The sequence below is a fragment of the Parus major genome, chromosome 1 (genome assembly GCF_001522545.3).
Source record: "Parus major isolate Abel chromosome 1, Parus_major1.1, whole genome shotgun sequence".
NCBI lineage: Eukaryota > Metazoa > Chordata > Aves > Passeriformes > Paridae > Parus > Parus major.
In genome coordinates, this window is record NC_031768.1 from 16,197,485 (window position 1) to 16,223,330 (window position 25,846).

The 25,846-nt window shown below is 41.2% G+C and overlaps 1 protein-coding gene across 4 annotated transcripts in view; it reads right to left on the reverse strand.

Annotated features, from left to right (window-relative positions):
• Positions 1-5,330: 5,330 nt before the first annotated feature.
• Positions 5,331-25,846, reverse strand: part of REPS2 (RALBP1 associated Eps domain containing 2) — a 95,681-nt gene continuing 75,165 nt past the window's right edge. For 3 of the 4 annotated variants that reach the window (XM_015638261.2, XM_015638251.3, XM_015638285.1), the window contains 4 exons: positions 15,804-15,887; positions 13,131-13,276; positions 10,945-11,050; positions 5,331-10,382 (listed from right to left, as the gene is read on the reverse strand). In XM_015638261.2, the coding sequence (XP_015493747.1) occupies positions 10,314-10,382; positions 10,945-11,050; positions 13,131-13,276; positions 15,804-15,887 (405 nt within the window). In that variant the 3' untranslated portion in view covers positions 5,331-10,313. The remainder of the gene's footprint in view (positions 10,383-10,944; positions 11,051-13,130; positions 13,277-15,803; positions 15,888-25,846) is intronic. The other variant, XM_015638271.2, reaches the window with a different exon arrangement.

Consider the following 25,846-nt stretch of genomic DNA (forward strand, 5'->3'; position numbering starts at 1 on the left):
GAAAAAAGGCCAGTCTCTCTGATTAATGTGGCTACCCTTGACCTGCACAGTTACTGCTTTAAACCTAAAGCACTTGCCTACAGCAAACTTATACATCCAGCAAACAAGTTCACATTTCCCCTGTGTCACCCACTTCCCATTGCAGTAAAAGAAGCATAATGAAAGTACTGTCAGAAAGTAACAGCTACAAACACACACATCTAGGTTGAGGATTAACATAAATAACTTGTGCCCTTCTAACAGATGAGGGGATTATATGGTATCCTATTGTCTAGGCAGTGCATATATCAACCTCATTTCTTTTAGACAAAAGCTAAATTTGAGGCCTGAATTATTACTTCTTCCCTCATGATAAAAGACAGCATAAGGCAATAAGGCAATAATTTGCATAAGGCAAAATGTGCAGTGATGTCTGAGCACAAAAATGAGTGCAACTCTCAAAAGGCTTTGCAAAATTCAAAGAGAAGCAGTAAATACTCCTGTTTAAGGGAAGTAAAAATTGAGACATCCATTACTTTTATTAGAACTGATTTTGTTATCTCACTCCTCTCCTGCCTTTGATCTTGCTTCTTCTTCCTGAGACAAAATAGATGAGTCTTTTAATGAGACACCTCAAGATGTAAAATTACCTGCAAGATGGTCCAAACTCCTTGGGTTTGGCTTGGCTCCCAAGCCCATGCTCAGTCACCATTACCATCAATTCCAGAGGAACTTGTGAGCTTGGGATTTGCCTTCTCAGGAGATGCACACATGAACAGTGATGCTTTTACCCAAGGGAGTGAAGTCAAAGAATCAAAGAGCACAAGGTCAGAGGACAGTTTTTATCCTTCTGAAGAGACACCTTTTATTAGCACTGTTTTTCAGGAAGGTACAGGCTTTCAGTCAGCTAAGGCCTGTGCCCTGCAGCTCTTGCAGAAACTTTTCAGTGTTCAGTTCTCTGAAAAATGCAGTTACAGAATGTACCTGCTATGGGGCAGGGTGGCTCACACGTACCTCTGATGGTTTACAAAAATATTATTACTTTAAAATGATGCTTCAGGGTTGATGCAAACATTGCAAAAAGAGTGAGAGACAGAGATTCACACTGTCTCTTACAAACTTGTATAGTGTTATTTACAAATTCTCAATTCATTAGTATGATCCCACCATTCCAGGATGCCAGCTGATGTTTGCAGGGCTGCCAGATAGGGAGGAAAAAAGAACAAGAACTATAAACTCCTGGGTGTCATGATGCTGTATTTTACAGACTCACTGCTTTAGAAATGAGATGACAAAAAGCTGGCTTCAATTTGGCTACCTTACTACTACTACCCAAAAAAATGGTCCCAGAGAGAAGCAACAAAACCAACCAGAGAGAAAGAAATGTCTGGAAGAAGACAGGCTGAACAGATGGGAATTCCTCAGTCTATACTGGAGGAAAATAACACAGGAAAAGATTTTTAAAATAAGTATCAAATAACAAAGTACAAAAGGGAAAGTAAAGCAGAAACTTCTGTAAATATGTCTGTATAGATCTTATACTGCTGAGTGCATTTACAGGTACTTCAGCTTAAAGCAGAGAGAAATGACTGTGGTCAGAAGTGAAGCAGAGGCTGGCCTTGAGCACACATTTGAGGTTCCAGGGAAGCCAGAAGAAACACCAGCATGTCAGCGAAGGCAGTGGTCACCCAAACTTTACTGAATTGGTTTTGACAACTTTGGGGCTCTTCCTTTTTCCTCTAACACTTTTTAGCACTGCATAATATCAGAGTGACATCTTGAATGAGATGGGCCAACCTGGAGCCATAGCCCTGTGTGTAGTGCTAGTGCTGCTATTAGTCTCAAATATAATGATTTCTGTACCTTTTCCCAAATTATGTCATGCACTCTCAGGTTTCTGTGCTCAGTTTGAGCTGAGTGCAGGTTTCCACTGATTATTTCAATATTCAGTTTGCAGAGCTGCAAGTCTACGATAAGACCATGTCCACCCAGATGATGTGTCATAGAGGCCCCTTGCTTCAGCACCTACAGCCAAAGCCACTTCCAGAGTCAACTAAATCAAAGCATAGCTGTAAACCCAGCCATACATTTGTACAGGAGGAGAACAAAAGCAGGATGAGTTCCCCAGGCCATGGGCTGAAAGCAGGGGCAGCAGTAAGCACCTGTGCTTTGCTCAGCCTTCCTGGTTTGTGCTAAACCAAGAAAGTGCCAAATCTAGAAAACAAGGCAATGAATCAAACTAGAGAGAAGAGTAATGAAGTACAGCTGAGAATCCAACTCATTAAAATATGAATTGGGCTAAGTTAGATTTATAACTAAGGTGGGGGAAATTAAACTGCATTTTTCTTCCTCAAATTAGAGCTTACCTATGGTGGTAAAGTTCAGAGTAGGAGGAAGATGCTGCTGGCCTGCCTCCACCTCAGCCCCTGCAGTCCAGCACTAGCCCTGGAGTCTGCCACACTTGACCCCAAACACTCATAACTTGTTTGCTCTCACTCTGACATTGCTCCAAGTGCACTTAATGGCCAGCTCTAATTGGAGCATGACACACCTGCAGCAGCAGTTTGAAAGGCTGTACGAATAAATGCATGTGTGTTACTATTTTCTCCAGTATGAGTGATAGGAGTAAATAGATTGTAGTGAAAAAGGAAGGTCTGTTCCAAATCAGAGCCCCTAAAAGTCCTGGGATGTCAAAAGTCTTGGGATGCCTGGATCAAAGTTCCTGAGGATTTTTGCAGCAAAAAGTGCAGGCCTGAAAGAGGCAGATTCTGCTCTCCAACAAGGTATTTGGAGAGCAATCAAAGCAACATTTTTATTATTTTTTTTCCCCTGTGTGGTATAGTACTACATGCTGGAAACATACCTTTACCAAGGAGGGGTTTTTAATCCCAGGAGACATTTTGACTGATAGCTTCAGGTGACTGGTGACTCCAGCAGCACTGGTTTCTTTCACATCCAAACTGAGACACCCAAAAAGGAGTGTTTTTTCTGTTGGCAGAGAATGGTGCCCCCAGTATGACCCATTGGGAGGGCCGATTGCTTTTGTCCAAGTGCACATCTCCTTCACCCAGGGTGATTACTCTGAAGGGAAATTGCTGTAAGAACTCATTAATGAAACAGAAAGCCATTATTTCTGACCAGGTATACAGTGTCCTTTACAAAGAGCACGAGGCTGGAAAACAAATGCAGGTGAGATCACGTGCTGGCCTTTTCCTCTCAGGTAAGAGTGTGAAAACTGCAGTAAACAATGCGTGCTCTGTATCGGTCTGCTCAACACCCGTATCACTGCCTTAACACAACCTAAACCTGTGACAGACATCACAAACTGCTGAATTCCTTAAGTGACCTTGAAGGGAATAGCTCATGGGTCAAGTGGCAGCCCTGCTCCAAGCATCCTGGTAGTGAGTAGTCCAGCGGAGCACTTTAAAGCACGTTATTCTTATGTGTGGGCACAGAGCAAAGTAGTGGAGGCACACCGACTTCCCTGCCACCTCAGGAGCATGATTACTTTTCCAGAGTCACATTTTTTCTCCTTTTCTCCATCATGGTCCTACCAGAGCTGACATACTGCCTCCTTCCCCTCTTTCCTCCTCACTGGGCTCTGGATGCCATTTGCCATCACGGGGCTGGCACGCTATCGCTGCTCTGCTCCTCTCTGGAGGCACTGAGGTCCTGGTGGAGGGTCTGTGGCAGGGAGGCAGTACCTGCACCTTTGCCAGCTGTTACACCCATGTTTTATTGAAAACCACAGCACCCTGATGAGCTCCCTACATGAGCCAAGGATGGCATGTAAAAAGATAACATTTCTAGTGGGATCAGCCTAAGCTAAGGAAGCTAGCTCCCCCTCTCCTTCCCATCCTCTTTCCCTCCCACAAAAACCAGACTAGATGCAATATATAGCCTTAGTCTTGTCTAGCCCATCACATTTCTGATGCATAAAGCATCCTCAAAACGTCCTCAGATAAGATATTTTTCCTGCCTCGTGGAATTTAAGTTAACAATCAATAAACATAAACCAATCCAAGATTTAACTGGAAATACTGATTCAGCATGTAGTGGCGGGGGGCTACTAGGCTAACACATCTGGAACACAGCTAATGCCACTGCTTCCAGATGTGTGCCCAAATCAGTGGGTACTGAGGCAATATTGAGGACATAAGAGACTGCTGCAAGTGGAGCTCACATTCCCAAGGCCTCCTGCTCCAAGGTGCATTTGAGGGCACAGTAAAACAGGAGGAGCAATGAGAGCATGAGGTGAAGGAGCTCTGATTCGGCTATGGGCTACAGATACCTAGGGATTCCATTTCTTTGTTAATTTTCCTTTATTCTGCTTTACTGCAAAATCCATGTAAACATCCCACTGAAGCAGGCACACATGTAAAGCAGCACTACCTGAAAAAACAGATTAAAAAGGGCTTTTGAAGCTTCTCCTACCTCTTTTCTTTCCCACTTTGACTAAGAACTTTTCTCTGGAGCAGGAAGATGCATTTTTAATTTTTAAGAAAGATTATTGGAACCATGAATTTAAATATGGAGAGCCAATCTAGATTTGCATGAAGGCACCCCAGAGCACCATCTAATTGTAAAAACTAAGAATGGAGGAGCCATCTAAATCCATCCCACTGCTGATGGCAAATAGCTCCCCACAGGATATTTACAAGTTTTTAACGCCTTGGCCTTGTGCCTCATGTGCACTAGAGACATACTTTTAGGCCAATAAAACATCCCTTGTCATGGCTTAATGCTGGAAGAATTAATTTATCACTCGTTATTTCCTCTTTTAAAGCTCTGCTCTTTGGATAGCTGTGACATAATTCTTAAAAATCATACTAGTTAAAGAGCAGAATATGCTGTCCCCTCTGGCTCCCTGCCCACAAAGGCCAGTTATTCAAATGGTTTCATTTTCCCAGCTTAATTTCAGTTCTTGCAGCTGACAAGGGGCCAAATCCTCTTCAGGTGGAGCACCTGGAGTCCTCTTGCAGGTCCTGCCTGGCCACCCTCTGACTAAGGGACTGCTGGAGGCTGGGAATGGTTTTTCCTTCACAGTGCTGAAAGAGTGTCCCTCTTTGGGCTAAATCAGGGAGTTATGTCTGAATTCTGACAAAGCAAGGCCTGACAAAGCAAAGATGAAGTTTTTACTTAACTGTAGCCTAAGGAAATACGATTTCACTTTAAATAAGCCTCTCTCTGTCTCTACTGTGTACACACAATCCCAATGTAAGTGATTTCATCTTTCAAAGCTGAAGGTCAGCCATTTCAACATGGTATTTTTTCCACTGGGTGTCACAGTTTCTGGTCTCCTGGCAGATCTGTACCATCAACATCCTAAATAAACCACAAAAGCAAGACAATTTGAACTCATTGGACACTTTTATTTTAATGCAGCACCCAGCTTCATATCACATACATTTTCCAAAATTAGATGGGCATAGTATAGAACACTATACATTTCGCAGCTTACCGCGGGGACAGTCTGCAGCTGTGAAAACAAATTACTTAAATCTGGCTATCTAATTTATAAGTTAAAATTCAAATATATAATAGCCTTGGGGTATTTTTTTAGATTAACAACCATAACACTTGCAATACAACTTTTTTATATCAAAAAATCAGTAACAGAGTAAAACATAATGCATATGTTCATAGCACATATCAAGATAGCTGAAAAAAGCTTCAAAATACATCATCTCTTTTCAAAGATACGAAATCACTAAGATTTACTTTTTTTCCTGAAAAAAATACTTTACTCTTTAGTCAATAAAATATGTTGCTTCACGAACTCATGTATTTTCTTGTCAAGGACTGTATGCTGAAGACTGAAAGGCTGATGGAAAATAGACATCCCTCTTTTTCCAGATAGCAACTTTTACAGGATTTCTTCCTCCTGGTTTGGAAGCTCAGCTGGGAGGAAAGCAACCTATGCACCACCAACAGGCAACTTTCACATTATGCCCATTCTAAATGCTTCCTGTGAAGGTTTCCAAATCCCAACCATCTCTTTGTGGTCATTTTACCATGCACAGCCTCATCACCCTATGCTGGCTAGCCTTGGCAGTGTTGTAGAATCAGAGACTGGTTTGGATTTGAAGGGACCATAAAGATCACCTAGTTCCAACCCCCCCTGCTGTGGACAGGGACACCTTTCACTATTCAGGTTGCTCAAAGGCCCATCCAACCTGGCCCTGAACTCTTCAAGGGATGGGGCAGCCACAATTTCTCTGGCAACCTCTTCCAGTGTCTCACCACCTTCACAGTCAAGAGTTTCCTCCTTATATCTAATCCAAACCTGCCTTCTTTCAGTTTGAAACCATTCCCCCCTGTCCTATCACTGCATTCTCTTATAAAAAGTCCCTCTCCAGCTCTCCTGTAGCCTCTTTAGGTACTGAAAGGTGCTACAGGGTCTCTCCAGAGCCTTCTCTTCTCCAGGCTGAACAACCTGAACTCAGCCTGTCTTCATAGGAGAGGTGCTCCAGCCCCCTGATCATCTGTCAAGCAGGAACTGTCTGGATGATAGCCAAACCAATTCCCTGACGTGGATATGGAATTTCCATCAGGAAAACTACTGCCATGCAGTCTGAAGATAATATTTTGACTTTGACAGGACATCCAACTATGTACCAGTAACAAGGCTGCCTTGACTAAGCACAGTTTTGTTACATCACCATAACTCTCTGGAAGGGAGAACTGAGGACTTTCTGGATAGAGCTGGTAATGTTTCCACTGCACCCTAGTATAATATTAATAACTAGGAGAAGGACATTGATCCTTAAGAATTAATGTGTGTTCACAGGTAGTTTGTTTAATAAAATAATGCCTCAGAAATGGAAACTGTTTGCCTTGCTTAATTACCAGGTCAGTATTTATTTTGGAAGGCTCAAATAAAAATGGCTTATCTACAAAGGCAATCAGTCACTACACTTAGCTGGCATTTTTCTTTTTTCACCGTGGAATTACCATAGATTGAAACAAATATAGGTATCAGGTGATATGAAAGTTAACAGACCCAATAAAGAAATGCATGAACAAAAGGAATACACCTGAGTGTACACTTACACACACACTGACAAAGATCCTTATCTGCTCTGCCTAGCCCTGTCCTGCAGACAACAATATTTATTTGCCCACTGAAGACTTGATGGCTCATGGCCAGCACATCCTGTCAGATGCAAAGATGCTGTGCACCTGTTCCCATTTATCCTCTCTTACTGAGCATGTTGTGCTCTGCTCAAGTACCCACAGAAACCACAAACCGAGGACAGTGAGAGCTCATGCATGGGAATGTGATCCCACTCCTTCATCAGGCTGGCAGCTGGGGCAGGCAGACCTTAGTTGCTGTTCTGGGTCAAGGATGTCAGGGGCTTAAAGCTGATCACTCACCTGTAGGTCAGGAAAGTACTCTGAACATTAAGACTGTGAGGTCTCCCTTTCTGACCAAATGCTTTTAGATGTAGGAGCATCTCCCATCCAAAGTTTAAGAAAGTTCTGCAAGAAATGATGATTTTGCTCCACCCACATTTTTCTAAAGAAAAAGTAGTTTTGAAGAAAATCTGTAATACTGGCTTTAGATGTGAATGTGGAGCAGCCAGGGCCTGTTAACAGTAGCCATGAGCATGGCTGCATGGAGCAACTGCCAGAAGCACTGTCTGCTTCATTATGCCTTCTCTCCTCAAAATGCTAACAGCTTCCCAAGAACAGACACATTTTTTTCATTTTGTGTGGGCTATCATAAATGCTTATCCATTGAGACACACAGAAGAGTGACCTCCTGCATCATATGTATAACAGATCGACACCTCTCCTTGATATTTCACTTTACCAGTGTGTGGTGTATCATCATCATGGCTGACATTTCACCAAAAAGAATACAAATCAACTCACATTCTAGTCATTGAAGGCATTTGATTGCAATGCTAAAAATGCAGAGATTGTTAGATACTTTTATTTATTAATCCAGTGGTAAAATAACAGCCAAGCAAGTATTTCATTGTTGGCTAAGCATGTATCATAATTTCCAGTAAATGAAAAAAACTCCTGGATCTTACAAGGAAGACATTTGAAAACAACAGTATAAAGCAGACCCTTCCACTCTTCCCTTGAACAGCATATATTCCATGAATAACTCAGGTGAAATAAACAAGAGATTATTTCAAAGGAAGCTCCTATCAAACATGAAAAAGTCCTCCACTGCCTTAAAAATGCAACGTGCACACTTCCTTGTAATCATTTAAAAGCCTTCCTTAAAAAATCACCCATTAAAGAAAAAATAAGTGTGCCATATGATTATTTCCTATGAAATAGTAAGGGCTTATTAACCAAATAACAATATATGAACTAAAAAGCAAACAGGGCGACCACTTAACCTCATTAAATCTCAGGAATGACTCAGCAGTATTATGAACAACTGAAATAAATGATGATAAATTCTCAGCAATACCACTATTAGCAAGAGGGCGGAGGCTCTTTTGCAGATTCTCAGAAAAGCTTGCATTCCTCACATTTTGTCACTGATGAGGAATGACCACCTGACTGACCTCAGCTATGCAACAGCCACATAAGTCCCAAATCCAGAAGAACAATTGTTTCTTGTTGGCACAGTGATCTTTAGTTGAATCAAAAAGAGTGCATTACAAAAACAGACTTTTAGTAACAATTCTGCCAATGCTTATTTTCACCTGCAGACTTCTGTATTCACGTCCCCCTTCCACATTCCTTTCAGCAAAAGTAGATTGTTTCCTTACCACTTTAAGCACTCCCAGTGATGCCTTTCCTATCTCTCAACTTTTGGCAGCTCTGGTGCCCTCTGATATGCCATGGCAGCCATTCCATGATGCCCCAAGGAAAGGTTACCCAGCTGATTCAAACCTGCTTCTCCTCCCTCTTGGCCCCAGGACTGTCCTACAGCTACAGGGAGCAAGCATCACACCCACAAGGGTGACAAAATTACTGCACTGTTTCTGCAAGGCGACCACATACACTTAAATTAGGGCAGTGAGACACGTGCAGGGTCATGTTTAAGATGGACAACAGGTATGTGACATCCCAATAAAGCACACCATAGCCATGGTGGGAGCAGGGTTGACATCTTTATGTCTGAAGTCACCCAGTCCAAGAGTATTGCCCCAAGAAATACAGCAACATTCATTAACCAGCTTCCACTGTAAGAATTGAGACCAAAGCCACCAACCACTGCATCCATGGATCAAATGCAGGTTAAAGATTAATCTTTGCTTCCTCATTTAGAAAATAGTTGGGCATTAGCAGCTTTCTCCTACCACTAGCATCTCCACTGATGTGCAAAGGAACCTTAACAAAAGCCTGCTGTAAAAGGCAATTACTTCCATCTCACATTTTATAGCCTCATACATAGCACTTCTGCTGTCTTCCCTCTTCTGGAAGTACAATTCTTGTACACATCCTTAAAACATACCAGCAGCTATTAAGACAACAAAGCAGACTAATAAGAATGTACATAGAATAGGTTTTATAAAAGTGCCCTGAATGCATTTTTAACCTCTTGTTAGAAGTACACTACTGGTTAAAGAAGAAAAAGAAAAGAAAAAAGCTATACACCAGTCATCTCAAGCATGCTAAAAGAATGCAGAGACACTGGTAGTTGCAAGCAAGTGCTCAAATACTGGTGATTAGAAACAGCTGTAGCTCAAAAAGATTTTTTTCCTAATTTCCAAAATAATTATATTTTAGTATTTTTTTACTGTTCTCTTATATGACTTGAACTAATAAAATACAAGTTCTCTAACATTAAAATACATCCGTGATTGCATAATAAACAGTACTAAGAAAATAATTATTTGACATGTGATTAAGGATAAAGATTCTATACATCTTGCAAGTTCTATTCCTATGGTATGTTAAATCCACAGGTACTCTACAATGATACAATCCTACAGGAATCAGTAACATCCAGAAGCACATCTCAGAGGATGAGTTTTCAATTTAAGCAAGAACTCAGGAACTCTGTACCTCTTAATGATCGGGGCAGAAGGTGCTGCCAAAACGCATATAAATCAGGAATTCTTTACATAAATAAAATACTCTCAGGTTATTCATTTCAGTGATAAACTGCATTTACACATTAGGCTAGGAAGGGGGAGGAAAAAAGGCAAAGCATCCCCCACTCAGAAATATTCCATAGTCAGGTATTTGGTTCTGTACCTTCCTCACCTGCAAAGGCAAAATGTGCATAAATGGGGTGAAGAGAGACCCGGCAAGGCCAGTCCTCCCCACTGCCTTGGCAGAGACCCTGCTCAGCTGCACAGAACTCTCCTTGCAGGGCTGCTGGACACTGCTCTGCTCGTGCATGGCCGTGTGGGCAGTCACAAGACGGTGACAGGACGTAGCTGCTCCAGCTGTGTTTCCAAGGCAATGCGTTCCTTGTGAACCTCCTGCAGGAGGAGAGGTGTGTTAGAACTCCTGGGATGCTCACACGCACCACCCTGCTCCAGGCAGGCTCTCGCTGACCTCCCATGAGGGGGCTCCCTGCCAGTGTGGAGCTGGGCTGGACTGCAGCTCCTCCAGGTTCCCATTTGGGCAGGCTCAGAGCCCCAGAGTGGGAGTGCACTTGAACCCTCAGCCTCAGGGCAAGATGTGCCTGAGGAGTACCCATCAAGTCTTCTGGTCTCCATAAAAACAGCAGAGCTCTGCTCTATCAGAAAGCTTCCAGACTGCAATATAACTCAAAGGACAAGTTCAGTTCTCTTCTGTGAACTTAGACAAACTTATCTGTCTTTTCCTACTGCAAAGCACAGGTAACAGTACTGGCCTGCTGAAGACGGAAGCAAACAAGACCTGACCCAAGGAATGATGGCAATGTGTTCTCATTAAAAGCTTTCATATCTGTGCTTATTTCAATTACTGTCCTATATTTTGCTCTGATTTTAATACTGCTGGAGGTGACATGTAGTGACTGCAGGGAGCTTTGTCACTGATTTTCAATGCATTCCTTACCTTCAGCTGCTGCTGGAGCTCACTGTTCAACCTGGCGAGCACAGCATTGGCTTCTTTGTTTTTTCGTATAGCGGTCTGAATAGCCCTTTTCTGCTTGGAAGACTGTCTGCCAGACAGATAGATACAAGACATTTCAATTAAGAGTCTCAACACTGGCTGATGCCAGAAGAACAGCCACCCATTTTGCCTAACTTTCTGCACCCTGGACTACACTTCAAAGACATGGTACAAACTACAGATTTAAAAGAAGAAAAATGTAACGCTGAAATGAGGTGGCTGAATCAGGTGGAATATTTGAAACTTCTTAACCTGAATGACAGAAATAATTTAGGCCATATCAATTATTTCAAAATCACTGCATTCTCATTGAGTTTAAGAATGATCCCTGCACAGCTGTGCTTGTTGCAGCATCTCTGCATTAGCTGTTTTCAGAGACTTGTAGAATTTAAACAGTCAGGAGTAGTTAACAGAAAATACAAAAACCATTCCATACAGAAAGAAAGGACATTGGCATGAAAATTCTGTCTCAGAATTTTTGATGTTTCTTTTTCTCAGAATTTTCTCAGAATTCTGATGTTTCTTTACTTCAGAAATTAATACTTCTTTTATACAAAACGGTCATTTCCACCAAAACCTTGTGACATCACAAACAGGAAGGTGACGGATTGGCTTCTGTCAACTCTTTTGCAGCTAAAATAAAGGATGTACCTTTTTTATTTTAAGAACTTGTTTTGTTAATTAAGAATTTTTATTGCTTCATAGGCAGTGCTAACTGATCTGGAGGAAATAACAGCTATGTGGACAGGTATAAAAGGAGACAGCTGTACATAAGTACCAACCTATTCAAAGCAAGAAAGATAACAGCAAAAAAGAAAGAAAACACAGAAAATACTGAATGAATACCCAAGTCCCTTTCCAAACAGATTATTTTCAAGTTTCACATGAGGAAACAAGAACCCTTTAACACCAGATTGGATCTAAAACAGATGCCCTATTTAAATAAGGTCCAGTGGCACACAATCCTCATTAGCCCTTCTCTCTTAACAGAGCTGATGACACTGATTTTTGCAATAGACGCACAGCACAGTGACAGGACTTTGTGTTGTTATCTTCCAGTGAACTGTCAGTTTTCTGCTTCACTATTTTCCTGCAAACTACTCTCCATAGGCTATAAATTATAGGAAAAACAAAATAAAAGCAATATATGTCTGTGGCCATTTTAACATTTTAGGAGAAATATAGACAAGACAGGATTGAGATGTTAACAAATGCAGTTATCTTTGAACCACTATGGAATATGCACTCCCAAAGCACAAAATAGTACTTCAAGAGCATCCTAGGAGTCTTATTACTTATTCTAATCTCCAATTATGCAGCACAGATTCAGTCTACTGATAAACAGTCTGCCAAGAAACGCTCAGTTGATTTGGGCAGCGTGATTTTGTTTCAGACTGAATCAGATGTCTTTTGCAAGGCCCTGGGTGATGGTGGGGTATAATGTTTGCACAGTGCTTCAGCTGAGAGAGCTGCACGGACCCCAACAGGGTTTCAGTGCCTTCACTTACCATCTGTACAGCCCCTTCTCCACCACTATTAAATATACATAGAGTGAAATCCCTACAAGTCTTTGTTGCTGACAGCTTTGACAGCTGTATTTACGAGAGCAAACAACACATCTTGGGTTTGGCCATTATCGGAGGGACTACAAGTGGTCTGTGGCTCATCTCCCACCAGTGGCAAGCTCATTTCTAACATGCCTTGCAATGAAGAAATATCATATGACCAACATCAAGCCTTTCATGACTCAGCTTCCTGGGCATTTATGTGGTCATATCTGTTTCCATGAAGGAGCAAAATTCCAGAAGACACATGCAAGGCAGAAACACACATTGTCACATATAAATGAAGTTGTGTTAGAGATGGTTGAACAGCTAGGCTTGCTCCTCATACATGTCTACCAGGTACAGAAGTAGAACAACTTTGAAGAGGTTATCTACTTACAAAATACCACTGACAGTCACTACAAGCTTAGTCTGCATTTGAGAAGACTGATGTAGATTTCAGAGACCTGTACCTTGTGAAGCATTCTCAGAAACAGAACTGTTAAACACAAAATTACACAAAGAGCAAACCCTGCTATATCAGATCTCATATTTCAGTTTGACATGCTTGGTACAGGTTTTTACTTTTGGACTGGGAGGTGAGGCTTGACTGCTGGCAGGGATGAAGTCACATTTATAGTGGGAGAAAGCTCAGGGGTCTCCAGCCCTTGTGCCTCTGTCCGGAGCTTCCTGCGGGCAGGTTTGGAGGGTGGTTGAGCAAGAACAACCTCCTGAAAGGAAAAAAACACAGCAACATTAAGTCAGGCCATATGTGCCCCATCATTAGGCTGGAGAATTCTTGTGACACATAAATTGCTGACAGCTGGTTAAAGATTTCATAATTTAAAGATGTGCAGAGCTTAATTCCAATTTGGTAATAGCCTCTCAGGTTTCTGACTGAAAAAGGAACAGTAACTCCTGCAACCCCTTCATGAATGAAAGGGTATTTTGCCTTCATCTGGACAACAGGCTCTTCATAACTGGTTTTATAGCTTAGTGTGCATGGGGTGGAGGTGGAGGCAGGGGTATAAACACATGTACTAGCCCCTGGTTGACCCAAAAGCATTAAAAACAGAGGAAGATTTATTTTTGACTATGCTCAGTTGGACAGAATCAATAATCAATCACTTGTATTCCAACTTACTGCCTCACACATCTGGCGTGGAGCCTCTCCCTTCTCCCCTGCTCTCTTACGTGAAAAAACACTGCATACAGTTTTGAAATACAAATACATGAAATTATCCATGCAAAATTAATGTGTTGAAGTAGAGAAGGCCAGCTATTTCTCTTGATAAGTTACAGCAAAGAAATAGTCTGGGTTTTCTAGGTAGAGCAGAGTCTTGGATTTTTATGACTTCAGTGGTAAGAAGTGTTTTCATCATTATAAATGAAGACACCCTTTCTTTTGCAATGAGAAGTAATTTTACCACCTTATAGCTGATTTAAATTATAAACATAAACATATCCTCTTCAGTGTGTTTTATTATTAGATCTATTTTACAAGGGATATAACTATTACTGCCTCATTTCATGAATGAGAAAGTCAGGACTCAAAAATTTGAACTGACTTGAGACATGTTTTTTCAGCAAAGACAAAACCAAAGACCAAATTTCAATATCACACATTTTACTGGGCTAGATTTCCTTCACTACTGTGTTTTCGCCAATTGTTAATAAAATAGGAAAAAAAAATAATGGGGAAACATTTTATGACAAAGCAATTACAAGGGTAATTACACTGTAGTAAGCAGCCTGACTCACAAGAGACTACTATGAGTGATACAAAATGTAAGATATCAATATAAGATCATCAATCATTCATATTAGAAGGACTGCAATTATTAAAAGAATTTGAATTATAAGGAAAAAGGTTTAAACATTAAAAACCAGTTGTGTAATTACTGAAAACATCTAAAAATATTATCAGATGTTCTGATCAGGATATCAGCAGATCAGGAGTGCACAGATCTCTGATAATGCCGTGTTCTGAAACCCTCTGCACAGACACAGCTCCCTGCAAACACACCCCATACAGCAAGGGAGGAACTTGCATATGCCTTCCACAACTACAGTGCCAAACACACAATCCCAGTCTACCTTAAACTGCCCAAACCCTACTAAAACCACAGGATAAATCCCTCCTCCCTTCAAACCACAACGCTGTAAGCAATGGTCCAAGCAGATCCCTCGGCAGGGGCTCTTTGGCTGGCTGCTGCCAGCAGGCTTTGGAAGGTGGGTCAAGAGTGCAACAACCACCTGCCTCCCACAGCCTGGGGCTTCACTGCAGTTTAGGGAACCAGGTGGGATGAGGGTGAGCATGAAGGAGGTGGACCATAAGGACTTCATTTCCCCAGCAGGGCTACAAAGCAGAGCAAGGGAATAGCAGGGCCAGGCTAGAAGTAGCATATGATGAGCACAAGCAGAGCAAGGACACTGCCCAGAAAACCCTGTCACATACAGAAAATAATGACACTGTAACAGCCTGTTACACTAAGAAGTGTGATGGTGCTCCCTGAGCATGGCACATCCAGCACATGGCAAAAGTTCTTGGCTGGGCTCAGTAAATGTCTTGCAGATGCTGCCTGGCTGCAGGAGGGGCCAGAATGGGGAGGATCTATATTTGCCCCCTATCCAAACCTGTTCTGGCTGGGGATGGTGGAAGGAGGTGGTCAGAGCATGACCAGGAGAGGGAAAATGCTCACAGCCACTGATAAGGCCACTCCATCCCTAAGCAAGGGACTTTGAAGTGTGCCATTTTAATTTCAGTGCTTAATTTTACTAATTATAGGTTCATACAAAAACATATTAGAAACTGCAGGTCTTGAACAATCTCTCCTTTTAGTGGCATATCCTCACCTCTAGCAAACAGATGTATTTACATCAGAATCAAATCTTCAATAACTGAAACCAAGAAGTGCATCACAATGGAGGAACTACAGTGAGACAGGGCTGGAGTACAATCAAACTCTTTTTGTTTTCCCTAAGGCTCCACAAACCCCTATTGATTTGAAATAAATGGCAAGCTGCCTCTCTCAAAGCACGTGCATCAATGTGTACATACTAAGAGGTTTCTTAATGATTTATCCTAGTTGATGTCACATATGATCACAGCTCTCTCCAGTGTCTTGACCTCCAGAGAAGGTAAACATGTAAAAACATAACCCTAACCCTCAGTTTAATTGCTTTTAAACTTAAAATAACCAAGTTTGTTGATGAAGGCAAATCACTCCATAATGGTACAATGTGTGCAGATCTCACCTTTTTTGCTGAACTGTTTTCTTCTGCCTGCGATGGGGGTCTGTTCATCTGAGGGTGTAATTCAACCTCAGATGGTTGCTCTGTCTGCAACAACAAATCAGTCATTGCTACACCCAGAAAATGACTAGCAGTCACATGCAATAAAGCCAATGAAAGGAAAAGTTAGACACAAAAGAAAAGTTACTTTAACAATTCAACAGTAGGGAAAATGGAGATCTAGGTTGACAGCTGAATGGATGACATATATCTTTTGCAGATTTTTAATGAAACCATATTCTTGCATTTCATTGCGCTGGGAAAATGGGAGAAAAGTTTTTTTAGTGAAGCATCAGGAACCATGTCTCTGAATGTAAACAATCCAGTACCCAGAATTTCTTCTAGAATTACCATTATATCCTAAATACTCTGAGAAAAACTAAGAGAGTGGAAAAAACCTAGAAATATCTTGGATATGCCCTGTCACCTTATTATCACCTGAAGCCAATGAAAATTCATAGGCGTAAGCCTCTGTCTTTGAAGTTTGTGAGGCTGGAGTGAGAAAGCCAGAATCATACCAAAAATTCCAGCAAAGTTACTGAAAACACGAATCATAAAAAAGCAGACAAGTCTTCCCTCCTCCCTTCTCACATTTCAAACAGAAACCCAGCTGAAAACTCACCATCCAGATCTACACATCTGCAAAACGAAACACCTGATTCCCAAATTATCTGACTGAGAAGCAAATTAAAGCAGAGAGTTAATCCTTTGCTTTGCCTCTCATTAAAGTTTTTGACACCTTTTGATTTCCTCCACCAGGACAGGGCACAGCACCAGGTAGGGTGGCAGGATTTAGAACTGCCTGTCCCCAGGTGCACAGCAGCAAACATGGTATTATAAACATGGTGTGGCTGTTTTCTGTCCAGAAGGTATGGGCTGCCTCTCTAAGATGGGGAAGGCAGGCAGGAGCAGGAGGTTGGGGCCAATTGGCACTGACAAACAGCCTCTCCTCCTCTTTCCCAGCTTCTGCCAAGTTGGAGGCAGGCTGGCAATGGCCCCCAGGCAGCAGGGGCAACCTGCAATCCTCCTCCCTCCTCAAAGGAAGCTCATTTCTACACAGGTGAAAGCCTGTGTTTAAAACCAAGCATAGGGCAAACCTCAAACTTTTAAGAGGCCAGGATTTTAGCCATAATAACCATTTGTTGCACACCAAAGAACCTAACTCACTGTTGCCAAGAGGTTTCTGCATAGGCCCACCAAGCTCTGTAGCAGTCACAAGTTTCCAAGTGCTTAAGTGTAAGTTAAATAAAAACAACAGAAAGCACTGAATTTGGTATATTTAAAAAGGAAGAACTTTTCCATACCATTTTTATTTTTTCCATAACAGGCACAGTAAGAGCTGTACAGAAAGGTGCAGGGGAAATGTGGTTCTGTGGCACTGCTCTTCTCCAACCATACAATATCAAACAAGTGCACAGAGGTGGAAGTTTTGAAATTAGTTTCTTTAAAATGCATGTGAAATTCCTCAGGAGAGAGGGAAGAGAGGGACTGACAAGATTTGTGTCTAACATTTTCTCTCCCACCCTTTTTAAGTGTGCTACATCTGTCGTGTTACTTGATGGTTAAAAAACTCCAAAGAGCCCCTCGCACTGTAATATTTCCAGTATTTGAATATGAATATCTCAATTTTAAAAAAATAAATTAATAACTAATGGATGCTAACATTTGAATTTTGAAAAGCTTTTTATATATTGAAGCGCTTCCTCTGTAAATGTAGATTTCTGGTCAAATAGAGTGAAATGGAAAAAAGCAATTTTTTTGTGCGCCTATAAAAATCAAAGACCTTTAAAAGTCCTGAATGCAACAGAATATTTCTTTATCAGCAAGCTGAATAGCCCATAACCTCCCTGATTTCTACAACTGCTTTTATACATTTGAAAGAAATGAAGGCTCTAAGCACTGTTAACAGTAGCCTGGCAAAATCCACAAGGGTTTCATGAATAATTTGGGGAAGGCAAAGCTCAAATAATGAATAGAACCACACAGTAAGTTTAGACCACATCAATTTGACAACCCATTCATTCATTTAGGGACAGTAAGTGTAAACCCAGCTCTTCAGAGAGACCACAGATACACATACTATAAAGTCCTCACAGTATAGCTTTGCTGCACAGAACAGTGCCAGGGTACAGGAAAGGGCTTTCAGTGACCTTTTAGTGACAGAGAGCACTAGATACCTGCCTTAACCTGGCTAGACAGGCAGTTTCTCGTGCTCACACTCTTGTTGGAGTCTACACTAAACCTTGCATCAAAAGCAAGCATATATTAACTTACTCCACAGAATGGAGAGGAATAAAAAATACAAAACCATCGACCAACTCCATGTTATTTATGTACAGATAAAAAAATGCAGCTTTTGAAGAATTAGTATGTTCAAACAGTGTAGAAGTAACTGAACAGACTGGTATTCCAAGATGTCTGTTTCAAACAATCAGAACTGAAATCACTGTCAGATAAGGGCCTAGAGAGGAAAGAAAATTTTTTTAAAAACATAACCCAAAATTTGTAGAACCACTCTCTCTTTTTTCTGTTCTTCCTTTTTTTTTTTTTTTTTAATGGTCTCATTGCAGGAGAATACTGTTTTAAACCAAAGGGAGCTGAAAAAGAAAAGAAAGGGTAAACCTGGTGTTCTGGTGAAAGCAAATATAAAACACAGTGAAAATGTCAAAAAGGGTAAGATTTCACAATCCGTGAGAGCAAGACGTATTTTGCAAGCTGAGTGCTGTGATGTCTGTCAGGGACAGCCTGCAGCCCATGCTCAGGGCTGTGGCACATGCTGGCTGTGGTCACTGGGCTGGCCACTGCTGCCAGGACATGAGGATGAGAAAGCTCAGCAGCCAGTGATGCAGGGGCTGGTAAAAATAAAGAAATAGCTACATCTGACCGACCCTCACCCTCTTCCCCCACCATCCCCCCCGCCAAAAAAAACCCCCAAAAACCAAAAAACCCTAGTTCTGGTGATGCAGTTCCCGTATAATGAAGGAAACCAAGTGCCTGCCATGTCCCTAAAGTGCCACCTAGTGGCACGTGGGACAGGCCACTTCTGAGAGCTTGGCACACACATCGCTCACTGCAAAGCTCTGCTGGTGCAGCCAACCCAACAAAGGCCTCTCTGAGACTTTACAAATACATCTGCAAGCTGCTCTTTCCTCACACTGTCCCCACACAGGTTTTAAAGGAAAAATAACTCCTGCGTTTTCCTTTAGCAGAGGGATTCTTCACAGATTTCATTCACTGATTTGGATGTGGGGTATTTGTAACCTGCTGTTACTGGGCAGAGAGAGCCTGGCTCAATGGTACTCTGGTCCTCTAGTGGAGTACAAGGAAAAGGAGTTCCTTCAGCAGCAGCTGAGGTGAATTCCCTTTAGTTCATCATCATTTTAATACCATGCTTAGCACAGTCTGTCCACAGCTCACTCAGAAATATAGCAATAAACTACTTCCCTACAATCACAGAAATGTCTTAAAATAATCACATATCTTGGCACAATTATTTTCGAGTTTAAATTCTTCACCATTGGTCTATTAATTATAAATTATGCAATATGGCCTCCCAAAGGAAACTCCATTTATGCTAGTGTAGAAATGCTTTGATAGAGATGTCTCACATGCTCAGAATGGAACAAACTTACCTACAGGGATCTTGATTTTGGGAAGCAGGGTAAGAGACAGAAGACAGAAAAGAGCTAGAGAATGTTCTATTCCAAATCTCCTGAAGAGATTCTCTTTGCAGAGACCAGTCCAGTTATATTAATAGACAGTATCTCCTGTTTCCTTAGCACAGTCTTGACTTTTCTAGGAACAGCCATACCCTTCTCGTTCTTCCAGGCAGAAGGTAGGACTGGCCAACAAAGTTTGTGCGCAATGGCCACAGACAGAGCCCATCCTGCAGCCTATGACCAGCACTGAGCATTAGGACAAATAATTCCTCATGGTTAAGGAAAGTATTAGGAGTTGCAAATGCTCATTATTTCATTGCATGATCCTTGACCACTCATTGGTAATCTCAGTGCTCCACGTGACGGCACCTAACAGTACTTTCTACAAGAATACATAATGCTCACTTAAGCACCGAGTGCTTTGAAAGCCTCAGATGAAAGATTTTCATAACCATAGGAGAACACAGTATCTTAACAACTGGTTCTTCACTTACATTTCCAGTTCTTTTGCTTTGCAATGCTGGATTATAAGTAGATTTCACACCCACTTTTCAAGACAATCCGTAACTGATCTTCCAGAACAGAAGATCTACACCAAGCTTTCGTATTTCTGTTATGTGATAGCCTTTTTGCAAGAGATCAAGTACATATATTCAATCATTCCCACAATTCAATTTCACTCACACTTATGCTCCAGGCTAACTTTACACATGGCAATAGTGCCATTGTAGTCACTGGTACTACTCAGAGAAATTAAATTATCTTTGTGCATTCATTGGAGTAGCCCATAATCATTACCTATATAGTGCCACTGCTTAGCTTTGCAAAAAAAAGTATTGAGAACAGCTTATCTGTAAGAAAAAGTAAGATACCAAATATGCTTAACACTCTGCATGTGCCCATTGCAATCTTCTATCATCTCTGTGTAAGTTCATTTAAGAGGTATTTTGCTCCTTTCTAAACACTCGTGTTTTTGTGCTTAAAGCCAATTTCTGGTAAGTTGAGACATCTCAATTCCAGTTTCTGTGAGTCTCCTGCATCCCACACTGAATCATCAATTCTTTTTATTGCTTATTACAAAAAATGAAAATGGTAAGACAGGAAAAAAAAACCCCACAGGGATGCAAATGCAACAAGCTGCCAGGGTCTTAGTGTGCTGCCTGCTTTCTCAGCACTGTGCAGCCCTCAAGTTTGGATAAGCTTTTTCTTTCCCTGAGCTATCTGAGGGCTGGTGATAAGGTTGAGGAGAAAGGCAGTAAATACAAACAAATTGCTGCAATGTTCAGCTCATTCACAAGGAAAGAATAGGACCCAGATGGAAGCATTAACAATCTGTTTTAATACTTCAACTTCCACAAAACCAGATTAACGTAAGCTAGAAAGGCATATGTGCATTCCACTAGAGATACAGGCATTGGGTACTTAGCTTCTTTTTCGTTGTTATGATAAATGTGAAGCCAAATTAAAGAATTGTTACAACACATTTTAATTAAGATACTTGCCTTCTTTCACTCTTCCAGAAACCTCTCTAGGAAGGATTTTACAGCATCCATCAACTACTCCTCAAATTCAATTTTAACTGCGCTACTTTCCACCACTTCTTAAATCGCAATTTATTTTGTCTGGCTGTCTTAGATTTAATATATAATTTTCATGAGAGAAAGATAATCCATTTGTATTATATTAAAGTGGCAGATGGCAAAATCTTTCATGCTATAGAAGACTTTCAGTTTCATTATTGTTACATGCTTCTTCAGTACCTATTGTATGGCTTATACAACACATGTTATTCTGCAGCCAAAACCATGGAGATAATCAAAAAAATCCAACCTTTCATTGTACAGTGGTTTTAAATGCAAGCTAAAAAACATTCCTTTCATTTAATATAAAATAGTTATTTGCAGAGTACCATCATGTATAAAATTGCATGGTGCCAAAAGCAAAATCTTCACTTTTTTGCAATGGGTAATTTTTATTTATGCAACAGAAAAGTTGCATAAATTCAAGGTGTCCTGCCAGCACTTGAAATTCCTCATGTAATTTTACAGAATAAAGGGATGCCTGAGTATTTTCTCCAAACAACCTTGTAACCAAGTCCAACCTCATCCTCCATGTATCTCTGCTTTAGCCAAAGTTGCTGGTGGGGAGGGGGTTGCCTGGACCACCTCCCAGCACTGAGCCTGCACATGGCCATCCTTGTCTGGAGGCCCAGAGGTCTCAGCAGGACGGATGGGAGTCTTTCCTCACCTCTTGGCCTCAGCAGTGGCACGTGTAATTGATGGCTAAAAATCCAGCCTGAGCTACATTTGTGGCTCTCCATGGATTCAGCAGGACGTGGAGGCATGTTAGTAGAGACAACTTCTTGAAATGGGCCCCAGTTTTCAGTTGCAATTCTGGATGATGAATGTCCAAAAACTTCAAGGAGTTATGAAATAACATTTGGAGAGCAGAACATTCAATACATTAAAAAGAGCAATATCTTTGCTTTCCAACACCACCAGGGGCTAGGACTGGGCAGGGCAACCCACCCATCACCCTTCACAGTGCTTCATTTCCAGGATTTCACCAAATCAATAACAGTGGCCACTAAACTGACAGACGAATTCTGAGCTCATATAACACAGTGAGATTTTAATCTTTAGAGCTGCACTGTACTCAGGGTACTTCAATTTGATAATGTTAACAGCTGCTGCCTACTCTACTTCACTTGAATGCTTTGCCTTCACCCATAATTTTTTCAGTGCCTGCCAAAACTGCCAGCACGGAATCAGTGGGAAAAACACATCCCAAGGTCTCCAGAAATAAAAGTGCAGCACAAACCAGTGTGAATTTACAAAACCAACAGGCTTAAAATTGTGACTCTGGGAAAAGAGACCAGGAACATCAGTTTTTTCAGCCAAGATACACAAAGTTTCCTTCCAGTCCCGCTGTTTTCAAATTCCCTTATACAGCACAGGCAGGACTGAAGATACGCCTTCATTGCTGGACAGGAAGGTACTGAAATAGAGTAATTTAAATAAAGGAATGTTGATCTAATTGGGCAACATTACAGATAGTTAGCTGATTTTGGATAAAATCCTAAAGTTATATTTACTTTTTGGTGTTCATCCGTAATTCCTATTAACATAAATATGTTACTAAATCTGCCAGAGAAAGCAGCTGTAGTAAATGACTTCTGTAGGCTTAAAAGCCAACAGTAATAAAGTATGATTTGGTTTTCCATTAAAAAAAAAATAACAACAGGGGCTTGTATGAAATGTGCATACACGTTTAGCTCCAGCAGGACATTATTCATGAGCACCCAAAGTTATTTTCTATCTGAAATCTGTGTCACTGCAAATCATCTGCATAGCTACTCTGCCTTCCTACCATGATTCTTGCACCTTCATATTACACAAATTTTCTCTCTGCAGCCCTGGATCTGCACAGGAGTTTTGGGGTCACCTTCATGCCATTTCTCCTTGATGATTTAAGTTTACTATCAAGTTAGGAACACAGGATGAGGAAAACTTACCCAAGCCACTAAATCCCATTCTCTACAAGCCCAGAAAAAAAACCACAGTAGGTACCTCCAAAAGCTACAGGTTATCTGTTCTATGTACTACAGCATGCCATGGGAAATAAGCAGAGGTAAGGCACTGCCAGTATCCTAAGTCTACAACAGTTTGTAGTATATTAAATATTTATAGTCAAAAAAGTTGGGAAATCGATATGGATAAAATTATCCTTAAATCCAAGAAGCTACTGCAGACTTGGTAAACGTGAGATGCACAAAAGGAAAACATTTCAAAGTAACATATCTAAAAAATCTCCTCTTGTCTATGCTTTTCCATACATAATCTTTCCAAGAACTCTACAGAACTGAGGCAAAACCTGAATGACTTTTTTAATTGGAAAGCAATTTGAATTGATTAATTTATATTGATTAATCTAGTAAAAGAGTTAATTCTGCTATTTACAATGTCTTACTGTAAACATTAATTCAAAATGGCTTGGAGAGCAGAGAGTTATGGGCTGGAATTCGGTTTAAAAGATCATGAACTGAAGATAATGATGTATCCACACTATTTAAACTGGCCTTTTGTCCACCTTTACTTATTCAGGTTACTCACAGTTATCATAGTGACCTCAGATAAAAGCATCATTGCCTCAGAGAAGCATCTGGTGAAAGCTCTGAGAAAACCTTGAGTACAGCTTATGAACCGATACAAAGTCAATAAAATGCTGACTGGCAATAGAGACACATCTTATACCATAGTCTTTTAGAGGCCATCAAAAAAAGAGAAACACAGACTTAAATCCACCAGCTCAAAAAGCTGTTGTAGAAGTAAAAAGAGACGCAGACATCACCTGTAAAGGTGTCAGCCCAGCAGAGGTGTGGAAGAGCATGGGCTGGCAGCAGCAAGCTGAGCTGAGAAGCCAGCCCTGCTGCTATTTGCCATAACCTGGCCAGGTCGTCACAGCATCCCAAGACTCAAGCCTGCCACAGTAAACCTGTGCATCCCCTGAGCTGTGAAGTCAAGGCCACAACTGTATCAGCTGTAAGTACCACCTTGTGCTCTGCTCACTCTGTGATACAATCCTTGTCCCTCAGAATTCAGCCGCCTGGACTATGGAAGCAGAGTTGGATGTGGACATAATTTAGAAAGTTTGTGATATAAGTAAAGATGTTTGGCACACTATGAATAACCAGTGATTCAGTAACTCACCAAGGTTGATTACCTTGGAGGTTCTGACAGGAAAAATAATGTTTTCCTAATGGCTGAAATAAATTCTACTAAAAAGCACAGCAACATAGGACCAAAGTCAAGGTACGATTTCTATATTCTGCTCTGTATTCTGGACTTCTGATCCACTGAAAAGTAACACCTACCCCTGGGTACCTCTCTTTTATACACTTTGGTTTTTATGTCCCCTGAGCCCTTTAACCTCACTCTAAAGAGCCAACTAGTTCAAGCTGCTTCTCAGTCATCCATAGAAATCCATAGTCCTATGGTGTAAGAAATTATTTCCCTCTCCTCCTCCATTAAATTATTTCCAAAGCTGGGCTAAAATAATCATATCATCATATCATGAGCCTACTTATAAGGTGCCCAGCCACCTGAAACATGCAGGGTTTGCTTCACTTCCAAGCTACGTTTGTCATTAACAGTGCTTAAATGCAGGTGTACAGCAAAATTACACTAAACAATGATTTTCAATAACGTCGAAAAATAAGTTAAAACAGAAATTTAAGGAGAGAATTTGGGAAATCTTGAAACAAAAAAAAAAGCTGAATATGCAATTTCAGCCCCACGTCTTTTCTTCAGGTCTTGATCCTGTCTCAGCTTTGAAAGCAGATCCCTTCCTCCAACTTCTCTGTGCTCTTTAAATCAAGGGCCCCACTGGACTACTGTAATCCATATGCTCATTATTGCTTACATGCTATTTGCAAAGGTCAGCTCAGCTGAACTATGACCCCATCACACAAACTTCCCTACTGTCTGCTATTTTTATCACAGAAGAGCATGCTTGGGGAAAAAATAAATAATGTGATGAGTATGGAGTTTATCATGTTTTCAAGGACCAGCTTTAGATAGTTTTAGAAGACATTAATACAATAGTATTTTGATATTTGATTCAGTATCTTTAAATATCATCAGAAATAAATGAAGTAAATGTAATGCATCTTAGCAAAGCACCAGCTGTATACTCATTACTGAGCAGACAGAGAAACCACTCTTTCTTTTTCTTTTTCTTTGTAATGGAGGGGACTGAATAAAATATTTCACATGAGAATGTTCTCGTGTTTATCATTTTAGAAAGGTCCTACATTTTGCATATCCCAATGTAGGATGAGCATTTGGTTCAGTATTTGGCAAGGAAGCTGCTGGACATGCAGAAACAAATTAAGGTGACACTCCCCTGCTAAGGAAACATAATCTGACCACAGGATAAGAGAACGGACAATTAACAGAACCTTACTTAAAACCAAGGGTTTTGTTCTCTGACAGCAGGATTTATTGTAGTTAGTGCTTTCCCCAACGGCAGCCAGAGGGCTTGTACTGCACACAGCCAGCGCTGGGGGAAACTGGAGCAGTGGCAGGAGGGCTGGCATAGGGTGCACACCACTGGGAGGCAGGGAGCTGTGCTGGGGGAATCTGGGATTGGGAGGCAGGGAGCTGTGATGTGGGATCTGGGATTGGGATTGGGAGGCAGGGAGCTGTGCTGAGCGATCTGGGATTGGAAGACAGGGAGCTGTGCTGGGGGATCTGGGAAAGCCAGAGGGAAATGCTGTCTCAGATGTCTCTGGACATCTCCCCAATGTCATGGGGGCACTAAGGGGTGTGTGCTGTTAGCAGTGTGGCT